This window comes from Bos javanicus, chromosome 18 (assembly GCF_032452875.1).
Source record: "Bos javanicus breed banteng chromosome 18, ARS-OSU_banteng_1.0, whole genome shotgun sequence".
NCBI classification, from domain to species: domain Eukaryota; kingdom Metazoa; phylum Chordata; class Mammalia; order Artiodactyla; family Bovidae; genus Bos; species Bos javanicus.
Genome location: NC_083885.1, coordinates 59,917,680 through 59,940,145, shown reverse-complemented (window position 1 = coordinate 59,940,145; position 22,466 = coordinate 59,917,680). Strand labels below are relative to the sequence as shown.

General features: G+C 40.5%; 2 protein-coding genes across 2 annotated transcripts in view; both read left to right on the top strand.

The window, feature by feature from the left end:
- LOC133229655 (zinc finger protein 665-like) overlaps window positions 1-22,466 on the top strand; it is a 74,255-nt gene that overhangs the window by 230 nt on the left and 51,559 nt on the right. The gene's annotated exons all lie outside the window — the stretch shown is intronic.
- On the top strand, window positions 1,540-8,856 carry LOC133229908 (zinc finger protein 239-like). The gene is made up of 2 exons (XM_061386660.1): window positions 1,540-1,544; window positions 6,902-8,856. Exons 1-2 carry the CDS (start codon window positions 1,540-1,542, stop codon window positions 7,587-7,589), a joined length of 693 nt encoding a protein of 230 aa, XP_061242644.1. The 3' UTR covers window positions 7,590-8,856.

Below are 22,466 nucleotides of genomic sequence, written 5' to 3'. Positions count from 1 at the left end.
TGTGTGATACACATGGAGTTTCTCCACAGCTCGAGTGTTTATAAAGCTGATTTCAAACTTTGAAATATCCAGTTGCCTGTTTTCTAGCCCTGTGTTCTTGGTTCCGTAGTTCTTAGATAGGAACTAGATACCTGCTGCATATTATACTGTATATTATACTATTTCCTGTGCATTCAGAAGGAGATAGATAGTAAATTCATTTGAGAAGTATTTTTCTGTCGGTTTATAATATCCTCACTCCTTGGCTGACAAAAGAGCTGCATTCTACACCTGCCAATGCAGGAGACACGGGTTCGATCCTTGGTCTGGGAAGATCCCACATGTTACAGAGCAGCTATGCTTGTGTGCCTCAACTACAAGCCAGCACTCTAGAGCCTGGAAGCTACAACTACTGAGCCCACATGGGACAAGTACTGAAGCCCATGCACCCAGGAGAAGCCGCAGCAAGTGAGGAGGATGAGCACTGCAACTGGAGCGTAGCCCCTACTTGCTGAACTTGGGGAAAAGACCAAGCAGCAGCGATTACTCACCCGAGCCAAAAGAAATCAAATGTATTAAAAATAACAGATATATTTATTAAAAAAAGAAGAGAGAGAGGTTGGATTCTGGAAGAAGCCACAGTATGTGGCATTACTTCTGAGTAGGAATTTCTGTTGCTTATCTGAACGTTACCTCCATTCTTGTGGCACAAGAAAGAAGACCCCTGGATTGTGGAGAATGAGGTGCTAATAGCAAACATCCAGATGAGTGGGAAAGTATCCACAGTGTGATCACAGGTCAGCTGTCACAAGGACAGAGAAGAAGCCACACCATTCATGGTGTTTGGGAAACTCTCCAAGTGGGAGAGTTCTGTGAGAAAACAGATGTTTAATGTTTGTGAACTCTCACAGGAGATTTTTCTTCTCCCTAACTTACAGCTCTGTTTTTTGACCTGTGAAATGTACAGTACCCTCGAGTGGTGCTGTAACCCCCACAGAGATGAAAGCAAGGTCTTTTTTGGGGGGCTTGTACTGGGTCTTTTTTGGTATGTGGACTTCTGTCTATTTGAGACGAGTGAGGGCTACTCTGTAGTTGCAGGGAGCATGGTTTCTCATTGTGGTGGCTTCTTTTGTTGTGAAGCACAGGCTCTAGGCACAAGGGCTTGAATAGTTTTACCATACAAGCTCAGTATCTGTGATTCATCAGCTTAGTCTCCATGACATGTGAAATCTTCCCAGAACAAGAATCAAGCCCATGTCTCCCATATTACTAAGCAGATTCTTACCAGGGAGCCACCAGGGTGTTAGGGAAATTAAATAAATAGTCTTATTTAGGCTTCAAGACAAAGCAGTGCATTCTTCTGACCTTGCTTCTAACCTGCATGGAAACTGCCCTGAGTCTGAATGTCCTGACTGTCTCCTGTGAATGCCAGGCTTGCAGCACCATAGATAAGATAGGGGACAAATTGTGAGATTGTTCAGCCTTTGCAGGGGCCCTTGCCAACCAACCCCAGGTTTAACACCGTCCAAGTTGGTGCCTGGATCCTCCTCTCAGCTTACCATGAGGTAAATAAAGTTAACTTAAAACTGTCTAAAGAAAAGTTACAACTGCAAAAAGAATTACACAATTTGTGAGGATGATTACCCATATTACAATGTCACATTATATTTTGGCTGATCAAATCTTCACTTTTTAAGTCGACTCTCTTTAGCCAGCCCACAGCTCCAATAGTGTCCCCCACTGCCCTTTCTCTCTCCATTCTTTGTCCTGTTGTAGCCTTACACCCCTCCCAACCCCTCTGTCTCCTTCTCCATCAGCTGGTCCCCTTTTAACTGCCCCAGTCTCTGAGTGGGGAGGGGGAGCTCAGGTTCCCCCACACTAGCAAGTTTGTTTACCCCTTTAGATTCTTCTGATGAAAGATCCCCAACTCCCTGGAGAGACATTCCAAGATTTTTATCAATCCTTCTGTCCCTGTTATCACAGTCAATTTGAGCACTGTTCGATCTGTATTATAGCCATAAAGCTATGACTATAGAAAGGAAAGATAACTTTTTTGATGCAGGATGGCCATGATATTGTTTAGACTCTGGAGAAAACTGGTTAAGATGAATTTTTTTTTTTTTCTTTGGAAATGCAAAACCGGTTCTTTTTACCTGTGGAATTAAAAACAGCAAGTTTGTTTAAAAAGGCCTGTCGAAAAAAAAGTTTAAAGTTAACCTTTGCCAATGCTTCCCAGATGACTCTAGTGGTGAAAAACCTGCCAGCCCCTGGGGGAGACACAGGAGAAGTGGATTTGATCCCTGGGTAGGGAAGATCCCCTGAGAAGTGAATGGAACCCACTCCAGTATTCTTGCCTGGAGAGTACCATCATGGACAGAGGAGCCTGGTGGGCTACAGTCCATGGGGTTGCAGGGGGTTGGACAGGAGTGAAGCGACCCTGCATAGTGTGCAACCTTTGCCATGTCCTGGAAATATGTAACCCATTTTTCCAGGGATTTCAGTCTTGGGCAAATTAGAATTTTAAACCACGGGGCAGGGGGTGGGAAAAAAAGAGTGAAAGAGACATTTTAAATCTCAGGCAGGAAAGTATGAGAGCTCTCATGTCTGTCGATCTGCATTTATGTTTATCTCAATGTGTGTCTTCGTTTTTGGATAATATTGCTGAGGTTTATTTGTAAATAAGCTCTAATTCAATTGTTTGTAAAAAAAAAAAAAAAAAAGAAGCACTTACAAATCAAACAATTACAAGAGAAATTAACCTAAATGAATTTCAGGTTTGTGTGAACTGGAAAATATTCAATATTAAATATCTAGTATTAATGTTTCTTTGCTAATTTAATTAAGACATGTCTTGAATCTTCAACATTGTCTCATACATTTATTGTACCTACTTATAAGGTTGTCAACAGTTAAAGTAACTCAAGTGAAGAAACTTTTAAGGGAAGACAGCAAATGTAATTGGAGCTTTTAGATAAACTCTGTCTAAAATAGTCTCTCCAGATTTGAATAACCTGAATTTCTAGGGTTGTGCTAAACTGAGTGATGAAAGTTCGTTGACTATCTAGGTTATTTCCAAATAAAATAAGATTCTGAAACACATATTACTGAAAACTCATTTCCTCTTACAGAGAAACTAAAGAGATTTTGGACTATTAATGACTACGTTTGGTGCCACCCTGAGACGTTCTCTATAGGAAAGCAAATATTCTTAGACATTATCACTAGTCTTATTCTTAGACATTTTCACCAGTCTACAAAATGCTCACCAGTCTACAAAATGCTAATATAACAGACAGCTCATGGTTGCTTAAGGAAAGTAAGACGTGTGTTTTTAGTAAGAAAGGTATGAGAAATATTGGTCAATCACCTTGCTTTGTCTCCTCTGGTTAATTTGTCTCAGGACCCTCCCTTTGGGTACACAGGCACACCCTGGATCTTGAAGTAAAGGCTTCTCAGAGGAGCAAAACTCATTATGGCCTGGACTGATCCTCTGACTTTTAACTCCAAGGTGCCTTTCTGCACTTGTGTACTGTCTCCTTCATCAGACAGGGCTTTTTCCTTTCTTTGTCCTTGCCATGACTGTTCCCTTAAAGTAAGAGACAAACTGGCTGTTTACCCTGTTTTTGTTGGCTGTAAATTCCTCGACCGGAGCCGACCTATCTCTTATCTCAGGGCCCGCAAAGAGGAGGGTAGCTGATTGTAGATGTCCAACCTGCAGCCCTTCCAACTGCTACCTCAAAATTACATTTTATTAAGGAAAATGGAAAGTACTTCTGACTTACACATGGCTATTTCTAAATGAACAAAGTGATTTTTTTTTTAAAGAGAGAGAGGTTTCATGGAGGTGGACTCCAAGAAAAGAGGTCCCAGAAGGCAAGGTCTTTATATGTTCTGCAACAATCTGTCATTTGACTCCTGTCAATTTTGTTGCTTGACTTTGGGTAGCATGTGATGAGGTATTTCAAAGGGATTTACTTCCCCTTGTCCCCCTCCTGTGGTAATTAGTGCTGTTAGGTGCATTGACTGTTGCGTGTTTTATAGAAAAAATAAGAAGTTACTTTTTCTTTTTTTGCTGTGACAATGGCAGTCTGGTTCCTAGTTCTCCATTCATGGATGGAATCTGTGCCCCCTACAGTGGAAGCACATGGTCCTAACTACTGGACTACGGGGAGTTTGTCTCAAAGGTTACTTTTGCTTAAAAGATATATTTACTTCCTGTCATGCTTATTGTGACATGTCTCTTTGTCTACATTGCATATTGTATGTTGTTATTTTACATTTCATGCCCAAGAGAGTTGTCTCTGACTCTAGTTAACTAAGTTTTCCAATCACATTATTTTATCTGCATAACAGTACGTTAAAAATTTATTTAAAATTTGTTTGATTTTGGCTGCACCAGGACTTTGTTGCTTCAGGGGCTTTTCTCTACTTGCAGTGAGCAATGGCTACCCTCTAGTTACAGTGCATGGACTTCTCATTCTAGTGGATTCTCTTGTTGCAATGCGTGGTCTCTTCTGTGTTTGTGCCGTAGTTGTGACTCCCCAGCTCTAGAGCACAGAATCATCACTTGTGGCCTACAGGCTTAGTTGTTCTCAGGCATGTGGGAATTTCCTGGATCAGGGATCAAACCTGTGTGCCCTGCACTAGTAGGTGGATTCTTTACCTCTGAGCCACAAGGGAAGCCCCAAAGCTTGTTCCTTTACATGTATCTTGGAGCCAGTGAACTGGGTGAGTTTAGGTTACTGTGTAGATAGGGAGTTGATGTATTGAATGATTATTGTGTAAGTAGAGAATGTTTCACTTACTTTTTGTTTTTTAAAAATGACAGTCTTTTTGTATTACACACTATAACTGACATGAACCACTTGTTAATGTCATAAAATGCCTATATGTCTATCTACTGATAGATTTCTAAGAGGTATTTGGAAAACGGTTTATTTTTTTTATTTTTTAAATTATTTTAGGGAATTCCCTGACAGTCCAATGGATAAGATTCAGTAGTTTCACTGCAGTGAGCCTGGATTTAATCCATCGTCATGGAAGTAAGATCTCATAAGCCATATAGTCCAGGGAGGGGGGGGGGGGGGAAATATATATATATATATATAGTTTACAGAATTCTTTATTTTCTCAATGCAGTATTTGTGGAATAGTTACTAAGTGCCATTTATTTTTACATTATTCGTTAGAATGCTTCTTTTGCATTGTTTACCATTCCAATGTATTGCCTTTTGATGCTTGTTTGCTCAGTTGCTCAGTCCTGTCTGACTCTTTGTGATCTCATGGACTGTTGGCCACCAAGCTTTCCTATCCATGGAATTTTTTTTCAGGCAAGAATAGTGCACTGGGTTGTGATTTCCTCTTCCAGGGGATCTTTCCTACCCAGGGATTGTATCCCACTATGCCATGTCTTTTGCATTGGCAGGCAGCTTGTTTACCAGTGAGTCACCTCTCTAGTCCTGTATGTTCTTTACCATTTAAATATGTATAAGTATACATAAAGTGTGTACAATATACCATTAGTTTCTCCTCAATTATGAGACAGCAGTGTGTTTAGTACAAAGTAGGATGATCTTTGAGGTCATGGTGGGAAAATATGTTTTGTTTGTCAACTGACATGAGTTTGCATAAAATGAATGTTTTCTGATTGTGTTTGAAACTAAACTACCCTAAAATTAATTTGAATTACTTCACTCTTTTTTAAAGAGTTCTATTCATTTATTGTTCTATAGTTTTAAGATCATCATTGTGAAGATTCATAATTCTGTTCAGGATGGATATGACTTTTGGTATAATATCATGTGTTCAACAGGAAATTATTTATTTATGAATTGTAACTAATAGAATACCTGTGGTTCTTTATGTCTTGTAGATATGTCTCATATACATATGATGAAGAAATTACAGGTAAAAGCAAACAGTAGTAAAGGGGAAATTTTTTAAGAATGATGTTTGGAAGAGCTGAAAGCCTTGAAAGCAAAGATTTTCACCTCAGGAAGATCCAGGAAAATATACATGACTTTGACTGTATGTGGACAGATGATGAAAGAAATGACAAAGGAATCTCTACATCCCATAACAAAAACCTCATTGATGGAAGAGATCATCATAGTAGAAGTGATGCAGGAAATAGACCTTTTGAAAGGCACAGATCAAGCTTTCAGGATGAATTGCAGATGGTACAATCTGAAGGGATAATTTTTGAATGTAGTCAAGTTGTGACAGATGTCAGCGCCTCAGGTTTACCATCTCAGAGAACTCGTAATGTCTGCAAAGGCTTTTCTCATAAAGATGAGAATGCTGTTATGCATCCTTGAGAAATGTTACCAGACCATGAAACAAAAAACAAAAGACCTTACAAATGTAATGAATGTGATATAACCTTTCTTCAGGACTCAGAAATCACTGGACATCAAAGAATCCATACAGGAGGGAAACCATATAAATGCGACATGTGTGGCAAGGCTTTTAATCAAACTACAAAACTTGCAGTTCATTGGAGAATTCATACTGGAGAGAAACCATGTAAATGTGATGTATGTGACAAGGCTTTTATTCAAATTGGAAACCTTGCAGTTCATCGTTATATTCACACTGGAGAGAAACCATATAAATGTGATGTGTGTGGTCACTGCTTTAAACAAAGTACACACCTTGAAAATCATCAGAGAACTCATACCGGAGTGAAACCATATAAATGTGATGTTTCTGGAAAAGCCTTTAGTGTAAATGCAAGCCATGCAGTTCATCAGAGACTTCATACTGGAAAGAAACCATATAAATGTGATGTATGTGGCAAGACTTTCATTCAAACTTCAAACCTTGCAATTCACGAGAAAATTCATACTGGAGAGAAACCATATAAATGTGATGTATGTGGCAAGGCCTTTAATCAAGCTGAAAAATTTGTAATTTATTGGAGAGTTCATACTGGAGAGAAACCATATAAATGTGATGTATGTAGCCTATGCTTTACTCAAAACTCACAGCTTGCAGTTCATCAGCAAACTCATATGGGAGAGAAGCCATACAAATGTGATGTATGTGGCAAAGGCTTTAGTGAAACTTCAAGCCTTGCAGTTCATCGGAAAATTCATGCTGGAGAGAAACTATATAAATGTGATGTATGTTGCAAGGCCTTCAATCAGACTGCAAAACTTGGACTTCATCAGAGAATTCATACTGGAGAGAAACCTTATAAATGTGATGTGTGTGGCAAGGCGTTCAGTCATACTGGAAACCTTGCTGTTCATCGGAGAGCTCATACTGGAGAGAAACCATATAAATGTGATGTATGTGGCAAGGCTTTTAGTCAAACTGCAAGCCTTGTAGTTCATCAGAGAATTCATACTGGAGAGAAACCATATAATTGTGCTATATGTGGCAAGGCTTTCAGTATAAGTTCAAGCCTTGCTGTTCATCAGAGAGTTCATACTGGAGAGAAACCACATAAATGTGATGTATGTGGCAAGGCCTTTAGTAGAACTACAAGCCTTGCAGTTCATCAGAGAATTCATACTGGAGAGAAGCCATATAAATGTGATGTATGTGGCAATGCCTTTAAACCTTGCAGTTCCTCAGAGAGCTCATACTGGAGAGAAACCATATAAAGGTGACGTGTGTGGCAAGGCCTTTAGTAGAACTACAAGCCTTGCACTTCATCAGAGAATTCATACTGGAGAGAAGCCATACAAATGCAATGTATGTGACAAGGCATTTAGTCATACTGGAAACCTAACTGTTCATCAGAGACTTTATACTGGAGTGAAACCATATAAATGTGATCTGTATGGCAAGACTTTCAGAGTAACTTCACACTTTGCTGTTCATTTGAGAGCACATACTGGAGAGAAGCAACATAAATGTGATTTATGTGGCAAGGGCTTTAATGAAGCTGCAAAGCTTGCAGTTCATCGGAGATTCCATACGGGAGAGAAACCATATAACTGTGATGTATGTAGCAGAGCCTTTAGTCAAACTGCAAACCTTGCAGTTCATCGGAGAATTCATACTGGAGAGAAATCATATAAATGTTATGTATGTGGCAAAGGCTTTAGTGAAACTTCAAGCCTTGCAGTTCATCGGAAAATTCATACTGGAGAGAAACTATATAAATGTCATGTATGTTGCAAGGCCTTTAATCAGACTGCAAAACTTGGACTTCATCAGAGAATTCATACTGGAGAGAAACCATATAAATGTGATATATGTGGCAAGGCGTTTGTTTGTACTGGAAACCTTGCTGTTCATCAGAGAGTTCATACTGGAGAGAAACCATATAATTGTGGTATATGTGGCTTTCAGTGTAAGGTCAAGCCTTGCTCTTCATCAGAGAATTCATACTGGAGAGAACTTTACAAATATAAAAATTGTGACAAACCATTTAGGCACAGTCATCCATAACTCATCATCAGGCAGTTCAGACAGGAGAGAAACCATATAAATATGATGTATATGGCCGGTGCTTTACTTGAAATGATGAACTTAGAAACCATTGGAGAATTCATACTAGAGAGAAACATTAGAAATGTGACAGTTGAAACATTTTAGTGCAAATGTCGTGAGTGTGACAAAGCCTTTAGTCAGTGTTCAGGCCTTATAATTCAGAGAATTCATACTGTATAGAAAACATACAAGTGAAATGAATGTGTCAGAGTTTCTAGTGCATATTCAGCATTAACTGCCCAGTAGGCAGTTCATACAGAAGAGAAATTTTGTGCCTAACCCTGCCGTTGCAGATCATTGGCTTAAGTATTATATATTATGATGTAAACAAGTTTTTTTTTTTTTTATCATATAAGTATTTGAAGTTTTGTCATCATAAGCATGGAACAGAAACTTTTATAAAGAAGAATGCATTTCTCATTAAAAGTTTTTTTCTCTCATTAATAATCTTTAAAATTTATTTTTGGCTATGCTAGGTCTTCATTATGCTGGCTTCTTTCTCTTTTTGCAGCAGTAGGGCTATGAATCTCCACATAAACTTGGTTGGGGTATGGTTGGAGACTGGCATTTTGATTCTTCTTTTGGTCAGTCCAGAGGACTCAATGCCTTTTTGTTTTGGGGGCTGTGCTGAGCCTATTTTTTGCTGTACGTGGGCTTTCTCTAGTTGCAGCAAGCAGAAGTGACTTTCTAGTTACTTGCGTTCAGGCTTCTCACTGCTGTAGCTACTCTTGTTGCAGAGCACAGGCTTTAGAGTACAGGCTCAGTACTTGTGTTGCATGGACTTAGTTGCTCCAACGCACATGGTATCCTCTCAGACCAGGGATCAAACCCGGGTCCTATGCATTGGCAGTTAGATTATTTACCACACCACCACCAGGGAATTTCTACTCCTGGTGGTGCAGGAGTAAGAGACGCGGGTTTGATCCCTGAGTTGGGAGGAGGGCGTGGCAACCTATCCATGGCAGAGGAGTCTGGTGGACTACAGTCCATAGGGTCCCAAACAGTCAGACATGACTGAAGAGACTTACTTCACAGGCACAGGGAAGGATTATTCATAGACTCTGAGGACCATCAGCTCCATAGTAATCTGTAGTGCAAAGACTTATTCTGGAGATGATACAGCTGCTATTTCTTGCTGCCAGTGCAGTGGGGTTCTCTCCATGTCTTTCCAAATCACGTGCATGTGCCACATACCTGAACAATACAAATAAACAGGAACTCTTGTGAATGGATGGTGGGAATGTAAATAGTACATGGGAAGCAGTATGGAGGTTCCTCAAATATTACAAATAAAACATGCATAGGACCTCACAGTCTCACTTCTGATTATATATCCAAAGGAAGCAGAATCAGTATATTTTAAAGAATGTTTATTTATTTGACTGCAGTGGGTCTTAGTTGTGGATCATGGGATCTTCATTGCATCACACAGGACGTTTAATCATGGCATGGGGGCTCTGGAGTATGCAGCCTTTGTCTTTGCAGTGCCTGGGCTTAGTTGCTCCGCCTCCTGGGGGATCTTAAGTCCCCATACTATTTCTGAGGCTCCAGAAGCAAAAGCAGGGGTGTGCCCTGCTTTTACGAAGGATTGAACACAAATTCTCTTTGTTGCAAGGCAGATTCTTAACCTGGAATTCCTGTGACCACCAGAATGTCCTGTGAAAAATCAGTGATTTGAACGAGTTACCTGCATTTGTATAACCAATATTTCTTTATCCACAACAATCATTTGTAGAAATAACCTAAATGTTTGTTGACAGATAAGTCAATTATAAAAACGTGTGTGTGACAGGCTTCCCAGGTAGTACTATTGATAAAGAACCACCTGCCCCTACAGGAGACATAAGAGATGAAGGTTTGATCCCTGGGTTGGGACGATGCCCTGAAGGAGGGCATGCCAATCCATTCCAGTATTCTTGCTTGGAGAATCCCATGGACAGAGGACCCTGGTGGGCTAAGGTCCATAGTGTCACAAAAAGTAGGACACGACTGAAGTGTCTGAGCACACAGCACATGAGACAGACTGGGACCTGAGGCCCTTTACTGCAGGGCTTGCTCCTGGACAAATGTCTCCTTGGGCATCAGAACACAAAGACACTGTAAGGGACCAAAGAAAATGTAGTCACCCACATGTGCAGTTGGAGCAATTCTGAACAATAAGAAATTAAAAGGCCACAGACCAGCTGCTATTTCTGAGGTTCCAGAAGCAAAAGCAGGGATGTGACCACCCCACCCCATTTAGGGGACCGGCCTACCTCCCACTCCCACCTGTTGGAAAACAGCAAGGGAAACCTACTTTTTCTTGCTCTTACTGCGGCAGGAACCCCAATAAAGCTCTGCCTGAATTTGTCCTCTGGTCTGTTAATTATTTCTATTAATTAAAGACCCCAAGGTTCCAGGTAAGTTATGTACACACACGCATATATATATATATATATATATATAGACATATAATTCAGCCATAAAAATGTAGATTTTTGTCACTTAAGACAACTTTGATGAATGTAGTGAACACTATTCTAAGTGAATTAAGACAGAGAAAAACATGTGCTAGCTTACATGTGGAATAAGAGGAAGTGACAGTCGTACCAGACAGTAGGATGGTGGTTATCTGGAACTGGGACGTGGTGAAGATATATGGGAGATATTGGTCCAAAGGTAGAGACTTTCAGATGTAAAATGAGTATGTTCTAGGGAGCTCTGTGCAGCTTGCTGACTATAGGCAATCCTACTTTGTTACTACAGCTTGAAATTTGCCAAGAGAGGAAATCTTGCGTTCTCACCACACACACACACACACACAAACATGGGAATTGGGAGTTGATGTGTGTTTTCAGTTGCTAAGTCGTGTGCAACTCTTTGGCAACCCAGTGGACTGTGGCCTGCCAGGCTCCTCTGTCCATGGGTTTTCCCAGGTAAGTATACTAGTATGGTTGCCATTTCCTTCTCTAGGAGATTTTTGAGGCGAGGATTGAACCAAAACTCCTGCACTGGTGCCGGGAGCCAGTGCGAGGAACTCTGCCTGTGGCAAAGGTCATGAGGAAGGAGGCTCTGCATACACAAAGGCGGAATTGAGCCTCAGGTGTCCCCCTGGAAATTTTCGAGCATCCAGCCCCAAAACTAGAGTCTGCCTACTATACTGCTTTGTGCTCTCACCTACACCTCTGACTTTACAGGGGGCTGTCCCCCACCACCTCTCTCTGGAAAAGAGTTAAATTATAGCTCCAGTTAATAAAGTTCCTGGGCGTGACAAGAGTGTTTTTGTTCACAACCGTAAGAGGCATGAGATGTTCTAAACTGTCTAAATACAGATTCCTTTGAGCAGTTAAAAGATTGATTAGAAATTGTATTGGTGAAGGTTTTTCACTTGTTGGGCCAATGTTTGCTGCTAAGTTTCCATATCCCTTACCTACTGTGTCCCTGGCAGTATATTGATTAATATAATTGGTGTATAGGAATGTAAGTAGTAGCTTTAATATTTGTAACCTTGGACCCTTGAGTTAATTCTTTTTCTTGTCATAGCCCACCACACCTTTGCCCTATAGGAATGCAACTTTATCTAATGCTTTTGGAGGGTGGCGCCTGACTAATCACCTTTAGAGAAAAATAAGTCTTCTGCAGAAAGGGTCTTAAAATGTTAACAGGCCTCTGGGCCAGAAGATGATGTAAATCACCTAAACTTTTGTATATGATAAGCTTGCAGGAAGAAAGCCTGGCTTACTGCTGACTCTACCCCTTCCCCTATTATCCTCTATGCATAACTTAAGGTATAAAAACTACTTTGGAAAATAATGTGCAGGCCTTGTTCACCGAAACTTGGTCTCCCCATGTCGTTCTTTCTCTCACCTTCTGGCTGAATTTTCATCTGGGGCGTGGAGGCTCATCAAGCCTACTCACTATGCCTGGGCTTCTAAGATCTGACCGGGGAGGACTTAGTGTCTCCTCTCCTTCGGGAGAATGGGAGGATGCCTGCAGCCTACGTAGGTGAAGTAAATTCCTTGCTTTGGAATTTTATTAGCTTTTCACATAAACCAAGTTATTCAGCTTCTTTTCTCCACTGAATTTCCTCACTGAACTATCCTTATTTAACCACTCTATATCTTTAATTCTATCGTATCCTGATCGCTGAAGCTGTCTCCCCTTTGAAACCTCTAACTCCACCGGGGCTGGACCCCGGTACACTGGCAGGCAAATTGTTTGCTACTTAGCCACCACAGAAGCCCATTTTGATGACTGGATTGTGATAAATATTTCACAGTGTGCATATGTCATATCATCACATTGTGCATATTATATGTACATATACCCTTTTCATTAGTCAATTCAATCTCAATAAAACTGGAAAAGTGGGGAGTATGCAGGGCTTGATTTCTTGAGTGGTGCTCATCCAGGCTATAAATTACGGCAGTGAGGCATTTTGCAAATACCTTTGTACCCTGATTAGAGATTTCCCTTCAGAAAGTCTGGGTGGGGCTGATTACCAGGGATTTTTTTTAAAGGGGCCCCAGTGCATCTAGCCTTGAGCATCAGGACTTTTGAGTCCTTCACTCCTGAAGGCTGAGGTGCTCGACTCTGCATGAGGATGGACTACGGCCTGGTCTATGACCTCAAGGGAACTACTGGGTCAGCTGAGGTCCTCAGTGCTGTTGTGTGTGTGTGACCTCATCTGGAGGGAAGTATGGTTGAAGAAAGTATGTGAAAACTCGTTTTTATCAGTGTGGGTGTTTACTGTCCTGAGTCCCTCCTATGACAGTGGGCAGTAGAGGACTGTCTGTTCCACATGGTGAGGTCTTCCCTGAGTGTGTGGTTGGGGCACAGGAAGGTAATGTGTTAGTTGTAAGCATTAAACAACATCTTTTCAACTAGCATGACAGATCTCTAAAGACTCATGATACCGGAGGGAAAAGCTCAAAAGATGAGGAAGAAGAAAGAAAAGTCAGGGATGGGTTTTTCTCAGGTAAAGTCATATTATGAATTTATTCTCAGTCTGTTCTTATTGAAATGCCCTTCTCTGTGCTAACTAATCATTCTGACGCTGAAGTATCCTACCTGACACCTTTCTATTCACATTCACCTGGGACCTTCTCTTAGCGCTTGTCATCTCCTCTTAGATCCCGTCTCCCCATGAACCAGTGACCTGCACCTTGTGAGGAGGCTCCCCTGGGCACTGTCCTAGGCATGACTTCACACGCATGGTTTGGAGCTGTGGTCTCAGTGCTGTTGGGCAGCAGGGATTGCTGAGGGCCCATCTGGATGCACTGTCTGCACTCTGTCAACCAGGGTAAAGAAACTGTATCTGGAACTCAGTTATTAACATGCCCAGTACCTGAAAAATCTGGAAAAGCAACCAAACGGGAAATCAGTTCTGACTTTTTATAGTATCTTTAAAACTATATGAGGACCTCCTTCAATTTCCTAGTGTTTGGGAATGGAATGGAAAGTTCAGAAAGAGATCTCAGGACTAGATGGTGTTTCATATCATTGTCTGTTGCATCTTTTTTCTTCATTTTCAGTTTCTTTCTTTCTTTCTTTTTTTAAATTATTTCCATTTTAAAAAGTTCTTTCCATTGTCTATTTAAACCATGAAACCAAGTTTACTAATACTTTTTGCCTTTTCTTCTTGGTTGCAAGTTGCATCTTGCAGCAGGATATTGGTTCCTGAGGAGGAATTGAACCTAAAACCCCTATAGTGGAAATGCAAGGTCTTAACCACTGGACCACCAGGGAAGTCCCAACTTTACTAATTTTGATTCATTATTTATTTTGGAAACCATATTTAATGTAGGAAATTAGAGACCAAGAATTTGCTCCAAATAGCTTTCCATGGATTTATCAGAATATTATTTCTACTGAAATGATCCTTACCTCTTTTTCCTCTTCTCCTTTTGTGTGAAAATAAAAACTCTGCTCAGGGCCTATTGGTGAAATGTATTTTCATTTCAGGGACAGTTGACCTTCAAGGATGTGGCCATCAAATTAACTCCTGAGGAATGGGAATGACTGAACCCTGTTCAGAGGGCCTTGTACAGGGATGTGATGTTGGAGACCCTCAGAAATGTGCTCTCTGTGGGTAAGGATAACTTGCCTCTGAAGTTTGGGATCTGCCCTGGGGGTGTGTCTCTGCATTTTCTCTCTATGCCTCTTGGTAGCCCGTTTTTCGTGACTGACGTCAAAGCCCTGTTGACTCAGACATGAAAAGCTTCATGATTGGCATTATGAATTTAAACTTGTCCTTTCTTCAGGTGATCTGCCCACTACATGATACACAAGGAGTTTTTCCAGAGCTTAAGTATTTATAAAGCTGATTTCAACCTTTTGCAATATCCAATTTCCTATTTTCTACCCCTATGGTCTTGGTTTAGTAGCTCTTTAAAAGTAATAGATATTTTCATATTGTACTATTCCTTACGTATTCAGAAGGAGGCAGAGGCGAAATGAATTTGTGAAGTATTTTTCTTTCCATCTTTAATGCTTTAATCAATATTCACACCTTGGAATTCATCAGAGAGTTCATGCTGGAAAGAAACCCTATAAATGTGATGTATGTTGCAAGGCCTTTAGTCCAAATGCCAAGCTTAAGTTCATCAGAGAATTCATACTGGAGAGAAACTATATAAATGTGATATATGTGGCAAGGCCTGTAGTCAGACTGCAAGCCTTCTAGTTCATCGGAGAATTCATACTGTAGTGAAACCGTATAAACGTGATGTTTGTGGCCAGTGCTTTACTCAAAACGCGAGCCTTGGAATTCTTCAGAGAATTCATACTAAAGAGAAAACTTACAAGTGTAATGAGTGTGACCAAGATTTCAATGCACATTCAGCTCTAACCAAGCATCAAGCAGTTCATACAGAAAAGAAATCATATAAATGTAATTTATGTGGCAAAGACTTCTGTTACAGGTTTATCTTATGGTTCATTGGAGAATTCATACTGGAGAGAAACCATATAAATGTGATGTGTGTATCTGGTGCTTTATTCAAAATGCACATCTTGGAATTCATCTGGGAATTCATGCTGGAGAGAAACCATATAAATGTGAGGTATGTGGCAAAGCCTTTAGTCAAAATGCACACCTCACAGTTCATCAGAGAGTTCATACTGGAGAGAAACCATATAAATGTGATATTTGTGGCTGGTGCTTTACTCAAAATGCAAACCTTGGAAGTCATCAGAGAATTAATACTGGAGAGAAACCTTACAAATGTAACATGTGTGACAAAGACTTTAGTCAGATTTCTGGCCTTCTAATTCATCAGAGAACTTATACTAGAGAGAAATCATACAAATATAATTAGTGTGGCAAAGCTTTCATTGCACATTAGGCAAAACCACATAAATGTAATTTATATGTCAAAGCCTTCAGTCACAGGAATCATTTTGCAGATAATCAGTGAAAGAAAACTGCACAAATAACGGTGGGTATGGCAAAGCTTTGGATTCTGAGTTCAGAACTAACTAACCATCATGTAATGAATTCTGAGATCTTACCCATGTAGTGATTGTGGCAAGTGTTTTAGAAGACATTCAAACCTTACAAATCGTGAAAACAAATCATACTGAAAAGAAGCCATACATTTAGAGTGCAGTAGATCTAAAGGGGACCATAAGGTAACCTGTACATGACAGAAAGAATGTAAATGTAATATATGTGACCAGTGCTTCAATACAAGTCTCATTAGTCACATCATCAGGGAATTCATAATGCAGAGAAATCAAATGTAATGAGTGGGGCAAATGCATCAGGTAGCATTCAGGCCTCAGAGAAGGCAATGGCACCCCACTCCAGTACTCTTGCCTGGAAAATCCCATGGATGGAGGAGCCTGGTAGGCTGAAGTCCATGGGGTCGCTAAGAGTCGGATACGACTGAGCGACTTCACTTTCACTTTTCACTTTCATGCATTGGAGAAGGAAATGGCAGCCCACTCCAGTGTTCTTGCCTGGAGAATCCCAGGGACGGGGGTGCCTGGTGGGCTGCCGTCTATGGGGTCGCACAGAGTCGGACACGACTGAAGCGACGCAGCAGTAGCAGCAGCATTCAGGCGTAAAAAGACATCAGGTGATCCATAGGCAAGAGACCTTACAAATGTAATCATTGCTGTGAGGTTTTTGTCAGGTGTTTCCATTTAGGCTTCATGAGAAAATTGATAGTATAATACATAGAAGCTATGTTGATGTAATGAGTGTGTCAAGGCTTTTAGACAACAGTCTGAATTTAAGATTCAGTAATGGAGTAGCTATCATGGTCAACAAAAGAGTCCAAAATGCAGTACTTGGATGCAATCTCAAAAATGACAGAATGATCTCTGTTCGTTTCCAAGGCAAACCATTCAATATCACAGTAATCCAAGTCTATGCCCCAACCAGTAATGCTGAAGAAGCTGAAGTTGAACAGTTCTATGAAGACCTACAAGACCTTTTAGAACTAACACCCCAAAAAAGATGTCCTTTTCATTATAGGGGACTGGAATGCAAACGTAGGAAGTCAAGAAACACCTGGAGTAACAGGCAAATTTGGCCTTGGAATACGGAATGAAGCAGGACACAGGCTAATAGAGTTTTGCCAAGAGAACGCACTCGTCATAACAAACACCCTCTTCCAACAACACAAGAGAAGACTCTACACATGGACATCACCAGATGGTCAACACTGAAATCAGATTGATTATATTCTTTGCATCCAAAGATGCAGAAGCTCTATACAGTCCACAAAAACAAGACTGGGAGCTGACTGTGGCTCAGATCACGAGTTCCTTATTGCCAAATTCAGACAAATTGAAGAAAGTAGGGAAAACCACTAGACCATTCAGGTATGACCTAAATCAAATCCCTTATGATTATACAGTGGAAGTGAGAAATAGATTTAAGGGACTAGATCTGATAGAGTGCCTGATGAACTATGGATGGAGGTTCGCGACATTGTACAGGAGACAGGGATCAAGACCATCCCCATAGAAAAGAAATGCAAAAAAGCAAAATGGCTGTCTGAGGAGGCCTTACAAATAGCTGTGAAAAGAAGAGAAGCAAAAAGCAAAGGAGAAAACAAAAGATATAAGCATCTGAATGAAGAGTTCCAAAGAATAACAAGGAGAGATAAGAAACCCTCCTTTAGCGACCAATGCAAAGAAATAGAGGGAAACAACAGAATGGGAAAGACTAGAGATCTCTTCAAGAAAATTAGAGATACCAAGGCAATATTTCATGCAAAGATGGGCTCCATAAAGGACAGAAATGGTATGGACCTAATAGAAGCAGAAGATATTAAGAAGAGTTGGCAAGAATACACAGAAGAACTGTACAAAAAGGATCTTCATGACCAAGATAATCACGATGGTATGATCACTCACCTAGAGCCAGACATCCTGGAATGTGAAGTCAAGTGGGCCTTAGAAAGCATCACTATGGACAAAGCTAGTGGAGGTGATGGAATTCCAGTTGAGCTATTTCAAATCCCGGAAGATAATGCTGTGAAAGTGCTGCACTCAATATGCGAGCAAATATGGAAAACTCAGCAATGGCCACAGGACTGGAAAAGTTCAGTTTTCATTCCAATCCCAAAGAAAGGCAATGCCAAAGAATGCTCAAACTACCACAAAATTGCACTCATCTCACACACTAGTAAAGTAATGCTCAAAATTCTCCAAGCCAGGCTTCAGCAATACATGAACTTTCAGATGTTCAAGCTTGTTTTAGAAAAGGCAGAGGAACCAGAGATCAAATTGCCAACATCCACTGGATCATCGAAAAAGCAAGAGAGTTCCAGAAAAACATCTATTTCTGCTTTAATGACTATGCCAAAGCCTTTGACTGTGAGGATCACAATAAACTGTGGAAAATTCTCAAAGGGATGAAAATACCACACCACCTGACCTGCCTCTTGGGAAACCTATATGCAGGTCAGGAAGCCACAGTTAGAACTGGACATGGAACAACAGACTGCTTCCAAATAGGAAAAGGAGTACGTCAAGGCTGTATATTGTCACCCTGCTTATTTAACTTATATGCAGAGTACATCATGAGAAACTCTGGGCTGGAAGAAACACAAGCTGGAATCAAGATTGCTGGGAGAAATATCAATAATGTTTCTCCCACATATGCAGATGATACCACCCTTATGGCAGAAAGTGAAGAGGAACTAAAAAGCCTCTTGATGAAAGTGAAAGTGGAGAGTGAAAAAGTTGGCTTAAAGCTCAACATTCAGAAAACGAAAATCATGGCATCTTGTCCCATCACTTCATGGGAAATAGATGGGGAAACAGTGGAAACAGTGTCAGACTTTATTTTGGGGGCTCCAGAATCACTGCAGATGGTGATTGCAGCCAAGAAATTAAAAGACGCTTACTCCTTGGAAGGAAAGTTATGACCAACCTAGATAGCATATTGAAAAGCGAGACATTACTTTGCCAACAAAGTTCCATCTAGTCAAGGCTATAGTTTTTCCAGTGGTCATGTATGGATGCAAGAGTTGGACTGTGAAGAGGGCTGAGCACTGAAGAATTGATGCTTTTGAACTGTGGTGTTGGAGAAGACTCTTGAGAGTCCCTTGGACTGCAAGGAGATCCAACCACCCCATTCTAAAGGAGATCTGTCCTGGGTGTTCTTTGGTAGGAATGATGCTAAAGCTGAAACTCCAGTACTTTGGGCATCTCATACGAAGAGTTGACTCACTGGAAAAGACTATGATGCTGGGAGGGATTGGGGGCAGGAGAAAAAGGGGACGACAGAGGATGAGATGGCTGGATGGCACTACCGACTCGATGGATGTGAATTTGAGTGAACTCCGGGAGATGGTGATGGATAGGGAGGCCTGGAGTACTGCAATTCATGGGGTCTCAAAGAGTCAGACACGACTGAGCGACTGAACTGAAGGAAGTCATTCTGAAGGAAAAGCATACAAGTGATAATGAGTGTGTAAAACCTTTACTCGGGGCTCATATCTCACCTATCATCAGATGACCCATACTAGGGAGATCCTTACAAATGTATGTAATGTGGCAAGGCTTTTAGGTGCTGCCTTAAACTCAGTTCAGTTCAGTTCAGTTCAGTTCAATTGCTCAGTTGTGTCTGACTCTTTGCGACCCCATGAATTGCACTATGCCAGGACTCCCTGTCCATCACCAACTCCTGGAGTTCAGCCAAACTCATGTCCATCGAGTCGTTGATGCCATCCAGCCATCTCATCCTCTGTCGCCCCCTTCTCCTCCTGCCCCCAATCCCTCCGAGCATCAAAGTCTTTTCCAATTAGTCAACTCTTTGCATGAGGTGGCCAAAATACTGGAGTTTCAGCTTTAGCATCAGTCCTTCCAAAGAACACCCAGGACTTATCTCCTTTAGGATGGAATGGTTGGATCTCCTTGCAGTCCAAGGGACTCTCAAGAGTCTTCTCCAACACCACAGTTCAAAAGCATCAATTCTCTGGCGCTCAGCTTTCTTCACAGTCCAACTTTCACATCCATACATGACCACTGGAAAAACCATAGCCTTGACTAGATGGAACTTTGTTGGTAAAGTAATGTCTCTGCCTTTGAATATGCTATCTAGGTTGGTCTGAACTTTCCTTCCAAGGAGTAAGCGTCTTTTAATTTCATGGCTGCAATCACCATCTGCTGTGATTTTGGAGCCCCCCAAAATAAAGTCTGACACTGTTTTCACTGTTCCCCCATCTATTTCCCATGAAGTGATGGGACAAGATGCCATGATCTTCGTTTTCTGAATGTTGAGCTTTAAGCCAACTTTTTCACTCTCCACTTTCACTTTCATCAAGAGGCTTTTTAGTTCCTCTTCACCTTCTGCCATAATGGTGGTATCACCTGCATATCTGAGGTTATTAATATTTCTCCTGGCAATCTTGATTTCAGTTTGTGCTTCTTCCAGCCCAGCGTTTCTCATGATGTACTCTGAATATAAGTTAAATAAGCAGGGTGACAATATACAGCCTTGACGTACTCCTTTTCCTATTTGGAACCAGTCTGTTGTTCCATGTCCAGTTCTAACTGTGGCTTCCTGTCCTGCATATAGGTTTCTCAAGAGGCAGGTCAGGTGGTCTGGTATTCCGATCTCTTTCAGAATTTTCCAGTTTATTGTGATCCTCACAGTCAAAGGCTTTGGCATAGTCAATAAAGCAGAAATAGATGTTTTTATGGAACTCTCTTGCTTTTTCCATGATCCAGCAGGTGTTGGCAATTTGATCTCTAGTTCCTCTACCTTTTCTAAAACCAGCTTGTACATCCGGGAGTTCACGGTTCACGTATTGCTGAAGCCTGGCTTGGAGAATTTTGAGCATTACTTTGCTAGTGTGTGAGATGAGTGCAATTGTGCGGTAGTTTGAGCATTCTTTGGCATTTCTTTTCTTTGGGATTGGAATACAGGATTCATCAAATACTTTATACTTAGAAATGCAATGAGTCTGGCAGTTTTTACAATTACTAGTCACTCTCTTGGTATGTAGGAATATATATCCTGGAGACAAGCCGCACAAATATGTTTGTAGGAAGGAATTTTCTGAAACAGCAAAGTTTGGGGACGATACTAGAGCAATGCTTTACAGATGCAATTGGAGTGGAAAAAATTTCACCTTGAGTTGAAATATTATGCTATAAGAGTCCATATTGAAGAGAAGTCATGGAACTGTGTTGGCAAGGGCTTTCTCAAGACTTCAGTGTATATTAGCCTTAAAAATATATGTCTTCCAAAGAAACCACACAAAAGTTGTGCATGCTATTTCCTCTAAAATCAGGAACAAGACAAGGTTGCCCACTCTCACGACTACTATTCAACATAGTTTTGGAAGTCCTAGCCACAGCAGTCAGAGAAGTAAAAGAAATAAAAGGAATCCTTATTGGAAATGAAGTAAAATTCTTACTGTTTGCAGATGACACGATCCTCTACACAGAAAACCCTAAAGATACCACCAGAAAATTACTAGAGCTAATCAATGAATATACTAAAGTTGCAGGATATAAAAGTAATACTCAGAAATCCCTTGCATTCCTATATACTAACAATGAAAAAATAGAAACTAAGGAAACAGTCCCATTCACCACTGCAATGCAAAGAATAAAGTACTTATGAATAAATTCACCTAAAGAATCAAAAAGACTTATGTATACAAAACTATAAAACACTAGTGAAAGAAAGATGACACAAATAGATGGAGCAATATACAATGTTCATGGATTGGAAGAATCAATATAGTGAAAATGAGTATTCTACCCAAAGCAATCTATAGATTCAATGCAATCCTGATCAAGCTACCAACAGTATATTTCACAGAACTAGAACAAATAATTTCACAATTTGTGTGGAAACACAAAAAACCTCGAATAGACAAAGCAATCTTGAGAAAGAAGAATGGAACTGGAGGGATCAACCTTCCTGATTTCAGACTGTACTGCAAAGCTACAGTCATCAAGATATCATGGTACTGGCACAAAGACAGAAATATAGATCATTGGAACAATATAGAAAGCCCAGAGATAAACTCATGCACCTATGAACACCTTATCTTTGACAAAAGAGGCAAAAATATACAATGGAAAAAAGACAATCTCTTTTACAAGTGTTGCTGGGAAAACTGGTCAACCACCTGTAAAAGAATGAAACACTTTCTAAAACCATAGACAAAAATAAACTCAAAATGGATTAAAGAGCTACGTGTAAGACCAGAAACTATAAAACTCTTAGAGGAAAACATAGGCAGAACATTCTTTGACCTAAATCACAGCAAGATCCACTATGACTCACCTCGCAGAGTAATGGAAATGAAAACAGAAACAGATGGGACCGAATTAAACTTAAAAGCTTTTGCATAACAAAGGAAACTATAAGTAAGGTGAAAAGGCAGCCTTCAGAATGGGAGAAAATAATAGCAAACAAAACAACTGACAGTTAATCTCCAAAATATACAAGCAGTTCATGCAGCTCAATTCCAGAAAAATAAACAACCCAATTAAAAAGTGGGCCAAAGAGCTAAACAGACATTTCTCCAAGGAAGACATACAGATTGCTAACAAACACATATAAGATGAAAAGGTGCTCACAT